General features: G+C 39.8%; 1 protein-coding gene across 2 annotated transcripts in view; it reads left to right on the top strand.

Annotated features, from left to right (window-relative positions):
• The window catches only part of GMDS (GDP-mannose 4,6-dehydratase), a 286,374-nt gene that overhangs the window by 16,218 nt on the left and 251,759 nt on the right, over positions 1–18,397 (top strand). For both annotated transcript variants that reach the window (XR_014566298.1, XM_083747392.1), the window contains exons 2-4: positions 11,826–11,870; positions 13,819–13,906; positions 15,123–15,232. Coding sequence is in view for 1 of the 2 variants with exons in the window: in XM_083747392.1 (XP_083603518.1) it covers positions 11,826–11,870; positions 13,819–13,906; positions 15,123–15,232 (243 nt within the window). In the remaining variant the exon portion in view is untranslated. The remainder of the gene's footprint in view (positions 1–11,825; positions 11,871–13,818; positions 13,907–15,122; positions 15,233–18,397) is intronic.

Raw genomic sequence — 18,397 nt, 5'->3', positions numbered from 1 at the left:
TTTCATTTATGTATTTAAAAACTGCCAACTCGTTCAAAAAGGGCACGGTGGTTTACAATAGAACCATTATTATAAAATAATAGAATGCAGAACAAATGACCAACACCTGGATCAAATTAATTCTCTTAAAATGCTTGGTGAAACAGAAACACTTTCAGCAGGCAGTGGCATATCAGAACTTTGAGTGCCTGTCTGATTTGAGTGGGAACTTCCAGCTTTCACTCTGTTTTAGTTTCCAGTTGGTTTTAATGTCTGTCCTTTTCTTGGTAAGTTGCTTGAGTTGCTTTTTATAAAAGAAAGCAATAAGTCAAATGAAAGTAATAGCAGTGTTCCAAAGCACTGGCACTTAAAGCATTAGTTTAGAAATGAATTAGTTTGAATGTTTTAAGTAGGTTTTTTTTAACTGATCATTTTATTGTATTATTCTTTTCGTAAACCACTTGACTGTTTTTCACAGTCAGGTGGTATGTACACTTTATGAAATAAATAAACTAGTATGAAGTCACTGGGGTGCTGTCAAGGTGGATGCTCCAGATGATTGCAGCGATCTGATTGGTGTATACAGGAACAGGCAGTCCCTCAGGTAGGCTGGTCCTTTCTGTTTGGGGCATTACACACTAACAATAAAGGCTTTAACTTGGTTTGATGCTGTGTAGGCAGCCAGAGTTCTTAGCAAACTTTGTAGCACCAGTGTTACAAATATGTTCATAAGCTACTTTATAGTTTGTACATACCACTTGTGACAACTTTTTCTTGAGAGGTGATTATATAAGTACTACAGATAAATACATGGATTCTTTTTTGGGGAAAAAACAAGCTCATTTTCAAAGGGTAAGGTATACCTTTCTACTTAGTCTACAACAGTGTAGATTATTTGTGAAGTTATGCAGGTGGCATGCATTGTTACTAACAAAAGCACATCAACCTGCTATATATAATTTTAGCTCCACCTAGTTGGTGCATGGGGCTAGGACTCAAGAAGTCATGGATTCAGATCCCTGTACCGCAAAGTATATTGAGCCACTCACTGTCTATCAGCCTAACCAGGGTTGTTGTGATGGTAAAAGAATATTGGGGTGGGGGGAAGTATATATACTTCATAAAATAGCTATTATTTGTATGAGTTTTGTGCCGTTGCTTGGGAAAGCGCACGAACAGCCGAAGTCTCTTTTAATATTATCAAATGATTGAAGTACATTGCTTGACTTGAAGCATATGAATGGTTCTGGTGGTTTCCAAGATAGACATCTGCCAAAGTATGTTTCTAAGTTATTGGCTGCTTCAACTACTTTCCAGGTGTGGAATGTATGGAAAGTCATCAGTGCAAGTGAATAGAAAAGTGTAGTTTGGTTTTGTCATCAGATATTAGAGGATTTACACTTCTCTATGTCAGCATATGTGACAAGTCTTGTTGCTGTTTGGCTAGCTTGCAAGTCTGTGCAGATTATTCACATCCAGAGAACTGCAAAAAAAGGTTGCCTTGAAAATGTCTGTGGTCCTACTTACATTCTGATGTTTTTCCATTAATATCCTAAACTGGTGCTGTAGTTAACATTGGTCATAAGTGTAATTTTAAGCTTACCTTCTGGTTCATGGAAAGTTAATTTCCAGCTATTTCCAGACCTTTGTGATTGGTAAATATTTTTAACCATAGCATTCAGAAATTGTTGTTTTCCTTGCTGCCAGATATTGCATACCACAATGCAACTTTTCTGTTATTAAACAGCAAGAAAGTAATCTTTCTTAGCAGGATCATAACTGAAGTAGTACACATTTTTCTCTTTAACATAGGCTTCTTAACATCACATATTACTTTCAGCTGGGAGATGTGGCTCCTGTTGTATATATCTTAGATGAAATGTGTCTTTTGGCATTTTTAATGTCATGGACCTAGAATTCTGATCTTAACATTGATCAAACTTTCATGATAAATTAATCTATAATTATAATACAGAATGTGTTAACCTTTTAATATTTTTAAGTGAGGTTGTGAACAAGGATATTAAGGGATATCACCAATTACGAGCATTCTAGTATAGCTAGCAGATGCAATTTAAAATAGTTCTAACATTTGACAGTGCTGCAAAACTCCATACAATGCTGTGTGGAATAAATGAATTCCTTGTACAATTCCACGGAGAGATGATGATGCCTTCCAACGTATTTTGATTGCTTTACCCTGCTAGGTAAACTGGATAGACTCACAGCCTGTGAATTGTTTGCCATTTGAACAATTTATTTTCCGCTCTTTGAGAATGCTGAAACTACATACCTTCTGTAACTGCTTTGTGTCTGAAGAGGTTCACTGATAAAATTTATTAATGGAATTCCAGACAGTGAGCAAGTGGATATGAGAGCAAGAGGTTGGACTTGTAAAACAATTTATTACCAAGCGAAGGGTGGTCTTCTGTCAAGGGTAAGGAAAGCTAACTTGTTAAACCACATAACTGAGTAACTGGGGATCTAAAGGTAAAGGTAAAGGTACCCCTGCCCGTACGGGCCAGTCTTGCCAGACTCTGGGGTTGTGCGCCCATCTCACTCAAGAGGCCAGGGGCCAGCGCTGTCCGGAGACACTTCCGAGTCACGTGGCCAGCGTGACATCGCTGCTCTGGCAAGCCAGAGCCGCACACGGAAACGCCGTTTACCTTCCCGCTGGTAAGCGGTCCCTATTTATCTACTTGCACCCGGAGGTGCTTTCGAACTGCTAGGTTGGCAGGCGCTGGGACCGAGCAGCGGGAGCGCACCCCGCCGCAGGGATTCGAACCGCCGACCTTTCGATCGGCAAGTCCTAGGCGCTGAGGCTTTAACCCACAGCGCCACCTGCGTCCCACGGGGATCTAAAACCCTATAGATTAAACAGAGAAGCTATGTCAGTAAATTTCAGTATAAGAGCCAGAGAACAACACAGTTAAACATGTTGGTAGCTGTTCACTCCAAGCCCTAGTCGCCAGTGCATTAGAATTTGTTGTTCCTCAGTACTTTTTCTTCTTTTTGTGGTCTGCTAATACTCTGCAGCTTTTCAGGTCTGTATCCTAAGTGCCTAGTCAGGGATATGAAGAGCCTTTCAGGTACTCATAGGGGCTTCTGCATGTGCTCCAGGTTTCCACATTAATTCCCTGACTGCATCATCATCTCATGCTGTGTGACAGTGGTTTCCTAACAACTCTTAAGTTCATGGACAAGCAATTGGAAAGCGTAGGCCCAGCAGTGGGGAACATTCAGCCTGCAGGCTTAATTAGACTTGCCAAGTCTCTCTGTTTGGCCAATGAAGCTGTTTAGCTCAAGCCACCCTCACCTTTCTACAGCTGATCTTGTATATGATAGCTGGGTCAAAAGGAGGGTTGAAAAATCAGCTGATCTGCAGTGCTTGCAAAGCGCTGTGCTTTCCCCCTTGTAGCTTGATTTTAGCCCACGCAGGCAAAATGGCACCAGGTGATATGCAGGTGGGCATGCTTGCCAATCTGTCAAACATGGCCTCAGTGTAGGTGGTCTGTGGTCAAGAGGAGTCTCAGCCACCTTGCTACATGCATATAGGTTGCACACATAATTCAGGTTCTATAGCACAGCCTGTCCAATTCATGCCTGTCATCAGAGTCTGTAAAGCTCAGAGTTGTTGTATTAAATTAGTTTTATTTACCACATATAGCATCATAGAATCATAGAGTTGGAAGGGACCCTGAGGGTCATCTAGTCCAATCCCCTGCTATACAACTGAACTAAACTAAAGCATCTATAACAGATGACCATCCAACCTCTGCTTAATAACCTCCAAAGAAGGAGAGTCCATCACCTTCTGAGGGAGTCTGCTCCATTGTCGAACAGCTCTTGTTGAACAGCTCCTGATGTTTAGAACAGAACCTACTTTATTGTAACTTGAACCCATTGGTTCAGGTCTGTCCTCCAGAGCAGGAGAAAACAAGCTTGCTCCATTTTCCATGTGACAGTCCTTCATATTTGAAGATGACTATCATATCACCTCACAGTCTCCTCATTCCCAGGTTAAACATACCCAACTCCCTTAACTGTTCCTCATCAGGCTTAGTTTCTTGATCATCTTGGTTGCCCTCCTCTGCACACATTCCAGCTTATCAATATTGTTCTTAAATCATGGCTTCCAGAACTGGACACATTACTCCAGGTGTGGTCTGACCAAGGCAGAATAGAGTGGTACTATTACTTCCCTTGATCTGGACACTAGACTTCTGATGATTCAGCCTAGAATAGCATCACCTTTTTTTTGCTGCTGCATCACACTGATGTTAAGCTTGTGGTCTTTATGACTCCTAGAGCCTTTTCACATGTACTATTGGTAAACCAGGTGTCCATCAACTTATATTTGTTCAGTTGGATAAAGGAATTGAGGGGGTGCTAATCAAATTTGCAGATGACACCAAACTAGGAGGAAGTAGCTAATGCTGCAGAAGACAGAACTGGGATTCAATACGACCATAACAAATTGGAGAACTGGGCCAAAATTAACAAAATGAATTTCAATAGGAACAAATGTCAGCTTCTACACTTAGGCAAGAATAACCAACTGAAGTCATTTATAAAGATGTTGAACAACAAGGGACCTTGTCACTTTTTTTCCAGGATGCTGATGAACCATTTGTGAGCATTCTTTGGTCAGTCAACCAGCTTTATGAGACAGACAGGCATTTCTGTTGCGTCCTTTGAGTGCCTGTGCAGTAGAGTTTACAATTCTTAGCAGCATAAACTTAAAACTCTCAAAAACTTGATGGAACCAAAGGACTTTTAAAAAGGTAAAGGACCTCTGACAGTTGAGTCCAGTCGCGAATGACTCTGGCGAAACCAGAGCAGCACACAGAAACGCCATTTACCTTCCCGCCAGAGCGGTACCTTTTTATCTACTTGCACTTTGACGTGCTTTCGAACTGCTAGGTTGGCAGGAGCTGGGACCAAGTAACGGAAGCTCACCCCGTTGCGGGGATTCAAACCGCTGATCTTCCGATCGGCAAGCTCTAGGCCAAAACCCATTCTCTCACAACTGAGGAAATAAGATGTTTCCTTTGAAAAACTGAGGGAGTAGTTGGTGAAATGTCTCCAAAATGAATTCTAGACTGCTGATTGAGTTTGCTAACACAGGACATCCCCCTACCCTTTAATTACTTTCAGCCAGAAGAGGAAACCCAGCTTTCCTTTTAGAGCCATTCCAATAGACACATTAAATAGTTTCCACAAATACAATTCAGCCCTTTAAATAATATTGCATCTTTGTTTAAAATAGAATAGTATCTGCACTAATGTATTGGAGATCCTGCCTTTGAGTCTAAACAATTGTTTATGCATGTGTAGAAATAAGCCTAGTGTAGAGGTAATTAGTAGTGTGAGAGATTTGCACAATATAAATCCAAATTAAAATTTTAATCAAATTTATCATTGTATTCCCTAATCAAGCTGATAATGTGTTTTAATATAAAGCAGCTTAATTTTTTGAAGTACATTTAAATTAACTTTCCGATTGTTTCCATCTTGGATTGAGAAGGTGTTATTTTGTTGCAGAAACAGAGGTGTCGCATGAACTTGAAGCCAATTTTTTTCCCTGAGGGACACATCAATAAACGAGTACTGCCTTGGTAGGTGTAATAAGACATATTCCAGGTCATGAGCTACCACTGGTGAAGAAAAGCAGTATAAAACCACACAAACACAGCACTTTTATATGTTTTCTTTCTATATTAGGGAGATGTTGACATGCGTAAATGAGGTCATATAATGAATATGAATCCTCATCTTTATCAAGTAACTAATTTTGCATTGCAATTGTAAAACATGGCAGAATGTGCATGTGACTCTTGTGATAGTACTTCAGAAGTCTTTTTTAAAAAATTAAGTATTGAACATTACCTTTATACATATTTTCTAAGATCTCATGTATAAATTACCAGACTATTGTGAGAGCCATTCCACTGATTCCCAGACTGCTCCTGTATCAACATCTGTGGACGTTATGTGAGTCAGGCCACTGGGGTTCAGACTCTAGGCTGTTTCCAGTGAAATAAAGATATAAAAATAAAATAAGTGAATATCCATAATAAAATTGACAACAGGTTTACTCAGCAGCCATAGGGAATTGATTTTTGCTTCATGCTAATGTTATCAACTTTGTATTATTGTTACCTACATGAAGAAGGACTTGGCTGTGATCATACTAAATCCACCATGACCAACTGGCAATAGCATTTCGGATGTCCTACTTCACAGATACTATGAGTGATAATCAATTAGGTTTCACTCAAAGTAAATCCATTACTTTCTATGGCTGTAAAGGTAAAGGGACCCCTGACCATTAGGTCCAGTTGTGGCCGACTCTGGGGTTGCGGCACTCATCTCACTTTATTGGCAGAGGGAGCCGGCGTACAGCTTCCGGGTCATGTGGCCAGTATGACTAAGCCGCTTCCGGTGAACCAGAGCAGCGCACGGAAATGTCGTTTACCGTCCCGCTGGAGCGGTACCTATTTATCTATTTGAACTTTGACCTGCTTTCAAACTGCTAGGTTGGCAGGAGCAGGGACTGAGCAACAGGAGCTCACCCCATCGCAGGGATTTGAACCGCCGACCTTCTGATCGGCAAGTCCTAGGCTCTGTGGTTTTACCCACAGCGCCACCCGTGTCCCTTTCAATGGCTGTACTCTGAGTAAAAAGGAGTTGAATACAGTGTGACTGCAACTTCTGTAAGGGCTACGTTCATGGGAGTTGCACGGAAAGGCAAAGTTGTGCAAAGTCAGAATGACCTCTTGAACTGTCCCCTGAGATCTGGCGAGATTGTTGTTGTCCGAGATCTCCCACGAGTCTCCAGAGCTCAGTAAGCAAGGCAGAGGGCGTAAAAAGCTCTTTTTGTACAGGGTTTTCCCTTTGTGGATAGCCCTGGGAGCTATGCAGATCCTAGTAAGTAAGCCTTTCTATTTATTTATTTTTTGCGATCCACATAAAGATGTGATTGTGTAAGTAAAACCAGCATAAGTTGTGATCCCACTGTCCCACCTTGTATTCTGCTGTCATTCTAGTGACATACTCATAGTAATTATTTATCACATTAGAATAGGTTCACCTTTATGATACAGTAATGTTACAATATCCATTTACTAAGATAATTAGTAAATCTAAGAAAAATAAATAAATAGGCGAGCAAGACAGTGAAAAAACGAAGGATCTAATGCCTCAATAAGTATAATTCGGCTGAAATTAACCAGCAACTGATATCCTCAAGTAGAGGTACCTTAATTTGTTTTAAGAATGCACATGAGTTTACTAGAAATTACATTTTAAAATAATTTATATTTTCGGTCTTCACAGTTACAAAATATAAATGTCATAATCCATTTTGGCTATGGCTGCAAGATAACCTCAGTGAACACATACAGAATTTGGTATACATTGGGGTATAGTTTAAAACATTCCCAGAATAGTTCTTTTCAAAACCATAACTTACAGACTGCATTGAGCTATGAACTACAACTACTTCACATTTTTACTTGTCAGTGGTATTCTAGGTGCTGGACAAAGGAGCTATTTAAAAGCTTTTTCACAATGGAACCATTAAGAATGATAGAAGTCACATATTTTTTAATGAACGGTGTGCTATAGTACTTGGTGTTTTCTTTTCACAGCCTGATTGTGACTACATTTGACTTGCATGTGGGACACTAAGCACATTTGGCTGATCTTTTTATATACAATTTAATTTCTTTGAATAACTATTTGTGTTGGGGTTTAGTTCTTTTGATTTGTGTGTGTGTGTGTGTGTGTGAGTGAGTGGTTTCTTAAAAACACCAACCTGTCTTGTACTCCACCAACTATTCAAACACTAAATGATCCACTGTTGAAAGAATAAATAATTTAAGCCAAAGAACAATGTCACGGTCTTACTCATTCAACCTTACAAATCCCCTAAGCAAAACAAATTGCAAATTAGCTCAGAAAGAAACATTTGGGTTTTGCTTTGGGTTTTCTTTAAAAAAAGGTTTTATTTAAACAAGACAGACAAATGGAGAAAGATCATCCTGGTACAACACAGTTCAGGACGGAGTGGCTGGATGGCATATAGTTGATGTCAAAAAGTGGTCTTAAGTAAGTCAATCAGGTAAAACAAACTTGTATTTTGTGGCAACCTGTAGCAGACAGTAGTGTTATGGTAATGTAGGAGGGAAGGTTCTGTTAGGTGATGCTGTCTTCTGATTCTTGCATTATTTGGCCAGTTGGTGTTTGCTGGGATATTAGAGAAGTGTGTGGAGGGTATGGGAAACTTGTGGGAGAGGGTAACTGAAAGAAGAAGAACATGTTATGAAACTGTGGCACCTTGCGTTTTCTTCCTTGGCATTCTGTTGAAGTAGTTCTCTGCACTCTTTGAACTGATCACCCTAGCCATACACTGTTGCCACCTGTCCTTCACCTTTCGGGCCTCCTTCCCAGCCTCCCAGCTAACAGTTTTAGAAAGCCGCAAGGGAGTCGATCTAAAATTAGGGTAAGTACTGACTGCAATTTGCATACCCCAAGAAATGCAGTAAGACCACCAGCAGCAGCAGCTGGTATTTCCAGAAGGCTTGGGAAGAGACTTGCCCTCATTGCTCTTCCTGATGGGTGCTTTTTGCTGCTGTCAGCCTCCTCTGCAGTAAGGCTAAAGCAGCCAGCTGTATGTCATCTAGCCTGGTGAGAAGACCCCTCCCCTCTGAACTGCATTTAAGCCAGGCTCCTTGGAGTATAGCAAGACTAGTGCCAGAAACGTGGTTGTCAGTTAATGCTTGTTTTGCTATGTATATATGTGCTTAAGCTCAGATTGCTGCTGCTGCTGTTGTTTTTGTAATACAGAGTTTATTCTGTGTTTGCCAAATTGTTGGTTTTTGTCATTTGTTAATTTGCTTACGTGTTTTGTATTCTGTTTCTCTTATTTCCAGTGCTTTGTATTTTGATGTGTTGCTTGTATGCTGTAAGCTGCTTTGGGCACAGCTCATTGTGGAAAAGTGGCAAATCAATCAATCAATCAATCAATCAATCAATCAGGAAGGTTGGCTGGGATGCCCAAGCGGTTGGGGAGCAATATGTTCATACAAAGCAAGGTTCCTGTTGCTTTAGTCCTTCGTCTCTGGTTTGCCTCCTTTGAGTAACTGGCCACAAAGGAGTAGATCAGGCCTTGATGTTGGGGAAAGGGGTTGCTTTCTTTCCCAGGAACAGCCTAGTAGAGCCCTTCTGCAGAAATCACAAGGGAAAGATCATGCTTTTAGTACCACACAATGAAAACACACATATAAGCTCCACACTAAAGTGTTAGAAAAAATTTACACTGAAATACTGGTGAGTTTTCATGAGGATTTTTTTTTTTTAAATCACAAATCACTTCAAAACATGGAGAACTGAATTTAAGGTTGAAAAAATTAAAAGCTGAGAGAACCAAAATTGACTAATACTTCTGATTTGCTTTAGGATTTCTAACCCAAAAGCTAACTATAGTGATTAAAATCAGCATTTTTCTGTCTCCGGGCATCCAAACCAGTTGGATTTTTTAAAAAACAACATATTTACTGAGTGTAGGTGAGTTTCTGTACAAATGCCTTACACCATAATCCTATGCATGTCTACTCAAAAGTAAGTCCTAGTGAGTTCAATATGGCTTGCTTCTAGGTATAGGATTACAGTTTTGGATTGTGTGGACGATCTTTTAAGAGTGTGATTCTGCACACACTTCTGAGTAGGCATGCATGAGATTGTACTGTAAATGTACATTATAATAATGTTACATTAATATCTCTCTTGACTTTCAGTTGAACGGTCTGAAAGTCTAGAAATAAGGTAAATTGTAAACTTGGACTGACAGTTTAATCAGCCTTCTGAGTGTGATGTTCATTGACCACTACCTCACTGAAAGAAAAGAGGGAAGTGGGACAAGTGGATTGTGATAATGTATCTTGAAGTAAGCCTTTTGCTAGCGTGCATTGTGTGAGATTACTGGACAGCCAAATTAGCAGTACTATGCTGGAATCAAAAAGCAGTAGCTTCTGGCGGTGGCTTGTTTCCCATTCATTGTCATGTCATGTTCTATCACTTGATAGACCTGGAAAGGAAATACAAAGGAAGCAAATGCCACTGCTAGTTCGAAATGTTCCAGGGTGGCTGGAAAGTTTGAGAAACAGCCCTAGTGAGAAGAACAAGACCTTATTGACAGGGTTCAGTTGTACTTGGATCTGTTTCTCATCAACGTTACGACTCATCGGGATCCTCCGCTCTTCGTTTGGGATTTTACTTTCATCTCTGGATTTTAATGTGTTAGGCAACCAAGTCAGAGCAGTACAACAGCGTTTTCTTTCTTTTTTTAATTGAGCGAATGGTAACATATTTATATTTCCCCCCTTCCTTTTCACTGACTTCATGGTAGTCCTGGTTTGTCAAACTAAACTAGGGTTGTAATCGGATTTTGCCTGACTCAAAGTATCCCCACATGTAGCAGAGTAAATGTTTATATGCCAATACTTTTGTTTTCTCCATGTTAGTTTACAGAAACCTAGAAAGCAATATTTGTGTCAAGAGTCTTAAGAAAAGCTGAGAAGATTGGAAATCACATGTGTGCGCCGTGCCCTGTCACTCAGCATGGATTTATGCATTTCCTATCAGTGTTGCAGTGAATGTTCCATGGGTGCTGTTTTATAGCAAGGAGGAACAGAATTGTAGAATCGTAGAATTGTAGAGTTGGAAGGGACCACCCCTCTCAAAGTTGCTGAACTACATCTCCCATCATCTCTGACCATTGGCATGCTGGCTTGTGCTGATGGGAGTTGGAACATAACAAAAGTTCCAAGTGAACACAGTGACTTAGGGAACCACTTTTGCCTTCACTCTTTGCTTGTGTAGATTTTGTTCAGTGTCCTGAAATTTTTAAGAAATAGGTGGATATATCCCATGGAAACCTGATGGTACTTTGGCACATTCAGTGTTTTAAGTCAGGTTGATGAGTTATTTCATTGTTTCCTTCTGGTTTCTATCTGTGAAAAATGAAGAATAGTTGGAAGGAGGGAGTGCAAGTGAAAATAAATTATACCCTTCGGTGACTTCACCCCTGCTGCGAACTAATTCACAGTTTGTGTTTTAATATTCTCTCTATCTTTCCCCCTCTCTCTTCCTCCCCCCCTCTCAATATTTGCTTGGCAAGCTGTCAGTTGGCCTCCGTAATCACAACTTGTTGGCTTATATTTCTAGCTGTAAGAACATTCACACAGCCCCTGGTACTCAGGATAGCCATTTGTGCTTTTAGAGTCTGTTTCCCAGCACTAGTTGGTATTCCTCTCTCCTTTTGTAATTTCCCCTTTTATAAGTGTAGGAGGGGAAATAATCCCAGACTGCATTTTTTTAAAAAAAGTGTGATCATGTGAATTAGCTCCATGTCATATGTTTAAGTTTATAAAACATGTACACTCCTATGAAATGTGATATAAACTGGCCCAATGGCCTTTAAATTTTTTTAAACAGACAGTTAAAAGCAATATGACAGTAAATGCACAAAGAGAACAAACGAGTTCTGTTGTAATGCACATTTGAAAAAAATAGTGGAGGGGGGGGGGAGAGAGAATTTAAAATATGAAACAGAAAAGAATGATTTATGAGCTGACATGTTAAGTTGCTCTTCTTGGTGTATGCTACGCCAAGGATTTATATGCAAATACTTGTATTTAACTGGACATTAAATATATGCTGTTAGTCACCAGCTCAGTATTGATTTACAATATTCTTCAGGCCTTAGGGAGCTTATAACCACCATCTACAGATGCAATGGTTCTAACATTTCCATAACGTTTTCCTATCTTTATTCTTTTCAGGATGGCTCATACTTGGCTGAGTTCCTGCTGGAAAAGGGCTATGAGGTGAGTGACTAGTCTTGGTGACTGACTGCAGACTCATGGAATAATTTGGAGAGGGCTTCCTTGCCGCTGTCCCTCTCTGCATATGTTTTCCACTCAGCCTTAGATAACAAATCAAAAGTTTAGAGAAGAATGTGCAACATGGTCTGTAATCATGCCAGCTTATTGTACTATTTATCAAAGACTGTCCAATGGTGGAATCCCTTTAGTCCTCAGGGTATAGCTGTTTTTTGCACACTTCCTCCTGTTCAGATAAACAGCAGCCTGTGCAAGGTAAGGCTGCTGAACATTAGTGAGCCTGTTGTGATGCAATGTATAAAATTTTAAAAGGGAGAAAAGCCTGGAATAGCTACTTTTTTGTGGGGAAAATGGATTTCATGCTCAATTCCCCCCCCCCCCCCGTTTCTGCAGAAAACAACCTGCAGAGCCACCTCTGAAAGAAGTTGTTTACTCTTGGTTATGTTCTTCAGAGTTGGACTGTAGTAAGTTGAGCTCCTTGTGCAGGACACGGGTGGCGCTGTGGGTTAAACCACAGAGCCTAGGGCTTGCCGATCAGAAGGTTGGCGGTTTGAATCCCCGTGACAGGGTAAGCTCCCGTTTCTCGGTCCCTGCTCCTGCCAACCTAGCAGTTCGAAAGCACGTCAAAGTGCAAGTAGATAAATAGGTACTGCTTCAGCGGGAAGGTAAACGAAATTTCCGTGCGCTTCTCTGGTTTACCAGAAGAGGCTTAGTCATGCTGGCCACATGACCCGGAAGCTGCACGCCAGCTCCCTTGGCCAATAAAGTGAGATGAGTGCTGCAACCCCAGAGTTGGCCACGACTGGACCTAATGGTCAGCGGTCCCTTTACCTTTACCTTTAAGTTGAGCTCCATATGCACAGTCCTGTAATGTTAGAACTTTTGCAGAGCTGCCTTCTTCTGAGGAACAGTGTGGAACTGTGATGTTGCATAGCACTTCTGTGGGAAACATTTACAGCTCGCAAGACAAGACATACCATTTTTTAAAAGCACACGTGAGTCATTAATGCAGGCAGAACCATGCTGTACTCTGTTCCTGAAAGGTCCCCCTGGACTATTTGTCAGATTGTGTTCCACTCATCCTTCACAACTTTTTTAGTAGAGCCTTTCTTGAAGTGTCACTGGTTTTTCTCTACTGCTGTGACTTTCCTATACTCCGCTTTCCCTATTCATTTTCATGTTTTCCCACTCTAACTTCTTTGTACTATACCTAGCACACTAGCACAAAAATAAAAATTGCATATAAGTTCTGGGGGCTGCAGTTTAAATACATTTTTTCTATTTCATCTCCACTCTCATTAGCTGGTCTTTAAAATTCTAATCCTCAATGTTTAGCATTATTTGCTCTAACAGGCTTATTATTCTATCCAACTGTAATTTTGACTAATTTACATTTTTATTCTATTCACAATGCTGACTAAAATATCCCTGTCTTCAATTCTGTTTTGCCCCATATCTTTCTGGTTAGATTCACCAGAAATTGGTAAGCTGGGCAGAAGAGGGGAAGGGTATGCTTGAGCTCACTGCATGTTCCTGTTCCACGTAGCAGGAATGTTATGTTGTGAGGGTTGTGTGTATGTGCTTGTGTGTGTGGCTGGTTTTAAAATATGAAGCATAAATGCACTATATTTTATACTTGTTGCTATAGTATGCCGTCTGATATTTTGGTTAAGAGGCTGTGTTAACAAGAAGAAATAATGCAAAATGCTACACTAATCCCATCTGAATTTAATGCTGTGGTATTTGGGTTTGGTTTGACAAAATAACTGAAAAAGTATGTCCTCTCACTGTCCCCAGCTGTGATCTTTCTAGTTGTCATCCTAGTATAACAATTCATTTGTTCTTTTTAAGGACATTATAGTTGTTATGACTAATGGGGGGGACTTACTTTCTATATTACCTATGAAAATATTCACTAAGTATTTTATTACAGGTGCATGGGATTGTTCGTAGGTCTAGCTCTTTTAATACAGGACGGATTGAACATCTTTACAAGAACCCACAGGCTCACACAGAAGGAAGTAAGACTTTACTTACTGTTGGATAGAGTGTAAGAGGGAGAAATGGGTGTATTTTTGTTTGTATCAGCAATGTTGTCTGGCTGGAAAGTTGTACAAGATTGTATCAGTGTGGAAAGTTAGCCATGGTGACTGATGCGTAAATATTTTCTGGTGAGGCTTAGAATTTTTTTAAAAAATATAATTTTTTGGGTCACATTTTGACCCTGTTGCAGTAAAAGGACTTTCAAGGACAGCAAGGTTGCTTAACTGAAGTTTCTTAACAGTATATTGCATAGTAATTTTCATGCTTGGCGAAGAACAAGTTCAGATGTTCTTCTTGGTCATGCAAATGACGCTGTCTGTCTTCACATGATCCCAGACACTGGCCAGTAGAAATGTCTCAGTCACCTCAACAAAACAGGCTGCTGACAAGTATAGTTGCTGAAACTAGCCATACAGTTAAGGAATAAGTATGTTTTAATTCAGCCTTTAACTTTCAAAGGCTGATTTAAAACATTGTACAGTATTTATTCTTTATCTGAGTTACCCATATGCATGGTCACATATACAAATTGTTATGTGAATCAATTGGTTTATAACAAGCAAAAGTAGTGATTTCAGAAGTACTGATTTTCATGTTTTTTAAAAGGTATGGTAAGCTTTTTTTAAAATCTTAATATTTTTTGAACATCTGACATGGCATTTGTAAGAAGCCTATAGTTCTTTTGAGTTTGTAAGAAACCTATAGTTCTTTTGAGTAGTTTACTCTTTTTTTTTTAATCAGATAGCTGGCCAGTAGAACATCTAATACTTTTATCTAATAGGGCTTTTAAAGTACATTCATTATAGCTTGTAAGTTTACTATATACTGTACAAGCGATGGATTAAATGGCAACATTCATGTTCAATTTTGTTTATGTGAGGAGTTACCTGAAGTCAGACCATATAACTTGTGTGACCAAGAAAATAACGTTTGAACTAGAGTTCAGTCAGCTGTGAAGATCATTGTGCAATATCTTATTAGAAGTAAGAGATCTATTGCTTTCATGACTACAACTTAAAATACTTGCTAAATTGTGCCTCTCTCTTTTTTAAAACACCAGTGGAATCTGGTTATAATAAAAAAAAATTAAATAATGAATTAAGATTATTGGGACACTGCACATTAAACACCATACTGTATTAATGTGTGCATCAAATCTCTATTATCCTAACTATGTTCTTTTGTCTTCTGAAGACATGAAGTTACATTATGGCGATCTCACAGACAGTACTTGCCTAGTGAAGATAATTAATCAAGTGAAACCCACTGAAATTTACAATCTTGGAGCTCAGAGCCATGTCAAAGTAAGTAGCATGCATCAGCTAGGATTTTTCTAATCGTGGCAAACAAGCAGAGACTTTGTGAAAAGTTAGAAACTTGTGTACTTTGAAATTTGTCTCTACTTCTTTCTGTAATCATCCTTTTTCTCACTGAGCCTTCCAGCGGTTTTCAAAACTATACACCTGTTAAATAAATCATCACTTTCCTAGTATTCTGTTCTTCCTCCATCTTCACTGCCATTACTTTTTTTCCTGCACACTTCCTCATGTTTCTCTCCTCTGCTCCCAATATATGGGAATGTATCCATGTTCATGCATGGAGATGCATGCGCTGCACATTTTGAAATCATGTCTTTTTCTTAAATGCATTTTTACATTATCACAAGACAGCCTGGCTCACATGGTGAGTTGCCGATTGCAATGCTCATCTTGCTTGCTTTTCTTCTCTGCCCTCTCTCCAAGTGTATCAAGGCTATGTAGAACGTCAGCAAAGTTCACCGGTTGTGTTCTCTTCTGTTGTGCCTGCACACAGTCATCATCTGCTGCTGTTCATCCTCCAACACGTGTGCATAGCAGCACATCAACTTTCCTTGAGGTTCGGGGTTGTTGTTTTTGGCCTTTTCATTAACTGAGAGGGGCTATAAATAAGCAAACCAAGAATTTTGCAAATCTCCTGAGTTTTTACCATTATGTAGTAGGTTCAGTTCAGCACTCCCTGCTCCCTCACCATCATGGACCCATTTTATTATTTATAGAACAATTTCAAAATCTGGTTAATTTTGGCAACGAGCTATATGGGTCAAGTTATTGCCCATTTTAGCTTTCTTTAGTTATATCAGGATGCCTGGAAGGAGATAGCCCCAAACCTTATGATTTTAAGTTAGTGAATGATAATGTTACATTTTAGATTGAATTATATACACTGTTTGTTGCAAATGTAATGGGGCGGGGAGGTCCTTAAGTTTGGTTTCTCTTCAGATTGATGCACGTTTTGTGCTTTGGCATTTTGTTGCTCTAAATAAAGATTTTTCTGTCTAGTTTATTTTATATCAGCCATACTAAAAGTAAGGAAAATAAAGAAAGAAGAAGTTGGTCCAGTTTCCTGCAAGAAACCAACACAAAATGGGTTATTAGACTGAACCTATTGAAATCCAGGGACACGGGTGGTGCTGTGGATTAAACCACAAAGACTAGGACTTGCCGACTAGGCCAGTGGTTTGAATCCCTGCGATGGGGTGAGCTCCCGTTGCTCGGTCCCTGCTCCTGCCAACCTAGCAGTTCGAAAGCACTTCAAAGTGCAAGTAGATAAATAGGTACTGCTCAGGCGGGAAGGTAAACGGTGTTTCCGTGTGCTGCTCTGGTTCGCCAGAAGTGGCTAAGTCATGCTGGCCACATGACCCGGAAGCTGTATGCCGGCTCCCTCGGCCAATAATGCGAGATGAGCGCCGCAACCCCAGAGTCGGTCACGACTGGACCTAATGGTCAGGGGTCCCTTTACTTTTACCTTTTATTGAAGTCCAGGAAACATGGGCAATGTTTTTCTTAATCATAAATAAAAAGGATTTGACTTCTAGGATAGATAATTTAGGAGTACGCATTGTCCATATTTAATTCTATGGATTAGCATGAACAAGCAAATGTGCAGGTAAAAGAAATAGAACATTATGACCATTTCACTGCTTCCCTGGTCCTGCTGCTGCCATGTTATTGGTTTGGCTTAGAATTACAGCTGAACCTGGGCTTGTGACTTCTCTTGCTCCAGAAAAGCCACAAACTAAGGTTTGTTTTGGCTAACTACTCATGGTTTGTTGCCGTCTGTGGGGAAACAAACCGCATGCCCGTGCTTAGAGGTAATTCTAACTTGATAGCATGGCAACAACCAAAACTGGAGGCCGGCATGAAAAAAGCCTTTTCTAACGGTGTACCAGCATGCTTGTTTGTTCACACCTAGCCATGGTTTGGCCGAGAACAGAGAGAGCCAGAATATATAATCATGGGAGTTGTAGTCCCAAGACATCTGGAGGGCCGAGTTTGCCTATGCCTGCTAAACACTGCTGGTGGCATGAAGCAATGCTAGACCATCATTCCAACAGCTGATGATATGGAAGAGAAGGCTGAGGAGAACGTGCAGTCCAGGTTTTCCCATGGCGAAGTCCACGCAGGATGCATTTAGCAACTGTTGTGTAGCCAGAGAACTGGTCTTCTCCTTAGAACGAGATTGCCATGGGGATGCTGTGGCATGGCTGAAAAACTTCCATACCTGCTACCATACCTACAGGTGATCTGGCCATGCAGAGATGGAGTTTGCCAGAAATCGAGGCAGCCTGGCTATCTATACTGCACTGGGATGAGCGGGGCGTGCTCATTTCTGTAGTACTTTTTGGATATCTAAGGACACATTCAAACAAGTGGTTGAGGAGGATCAGGATCAGTAGGATTATGTAATGAAGCGTGGGCAACTATTTTCTTCTAAATAATTGGTCAGTCTTTAGTGTTCCTCAAGACTGGTATTTTGCATTTCAATATTTCTATTAACATTATTTGATGTAAAAAAAGTTTATATGTAAAAAACTGGCACATGTTTATTGTCATTAAATGATCTAGTAAGAACTGTTCATTAGTAAAGGAACTATTTTTTTATGGTTTTGATATTTTATTCTGTAAGCTGCTTTAGAAATATATAGATTTTAAAGATAAAATATAAAATACTATTAAAATAAAATATAAATACTATTTCTTCTCATTTTTTAAAGATAATGCTTGGCCTGTAACAGGTGTGGCTATAGAATACAGATATTTCTGTGCAGTATAAACAGGCCATGCCCTTACTTTATTAAGTATATACAGCTAAACAAGCTAGACAATTGCAGAAGATACTTAATATTATTGCTGGCCATATAAAGAGGAATGGGGGTTTATGTTGTTTAACTGAAATCCAAATATGTACATGAAGCATATTAGATAATTAGTATTTGGTTACAACACTCCATAAATAGTGTCAATTTTTATCATAACTAAATAACTATTACAAATAAAAGGACTCGTGACACTTTCATAGCAAGATTAAATGCAAGATCAGCGACATTAGCATTGCCCCATGGAAAAATAGTGTCACTGTGATAGCTACCTGTCTGGGCAATGAGCTAGCAGTAAAAGAGTATAGCTGGCAATAGTTTTCCATCTCCTAAC

This window comes from Podarcis gaigeae, assembly GCF_964106915.1.
Source record: "Podarcis gaigeae genome assembly, chromosome: 7".
Classification (NCBI taxonomy): Eukaryota; Metazoa; Chordata; class Lepidosauria; order Squamata; family Lacertidae; genus Podarcis; species Podarcis gaigeae.
Note: the sequence above shows the minus strand (reverse complement) of the source record. Positions and strands in the feature narration are given on the sequence as shown.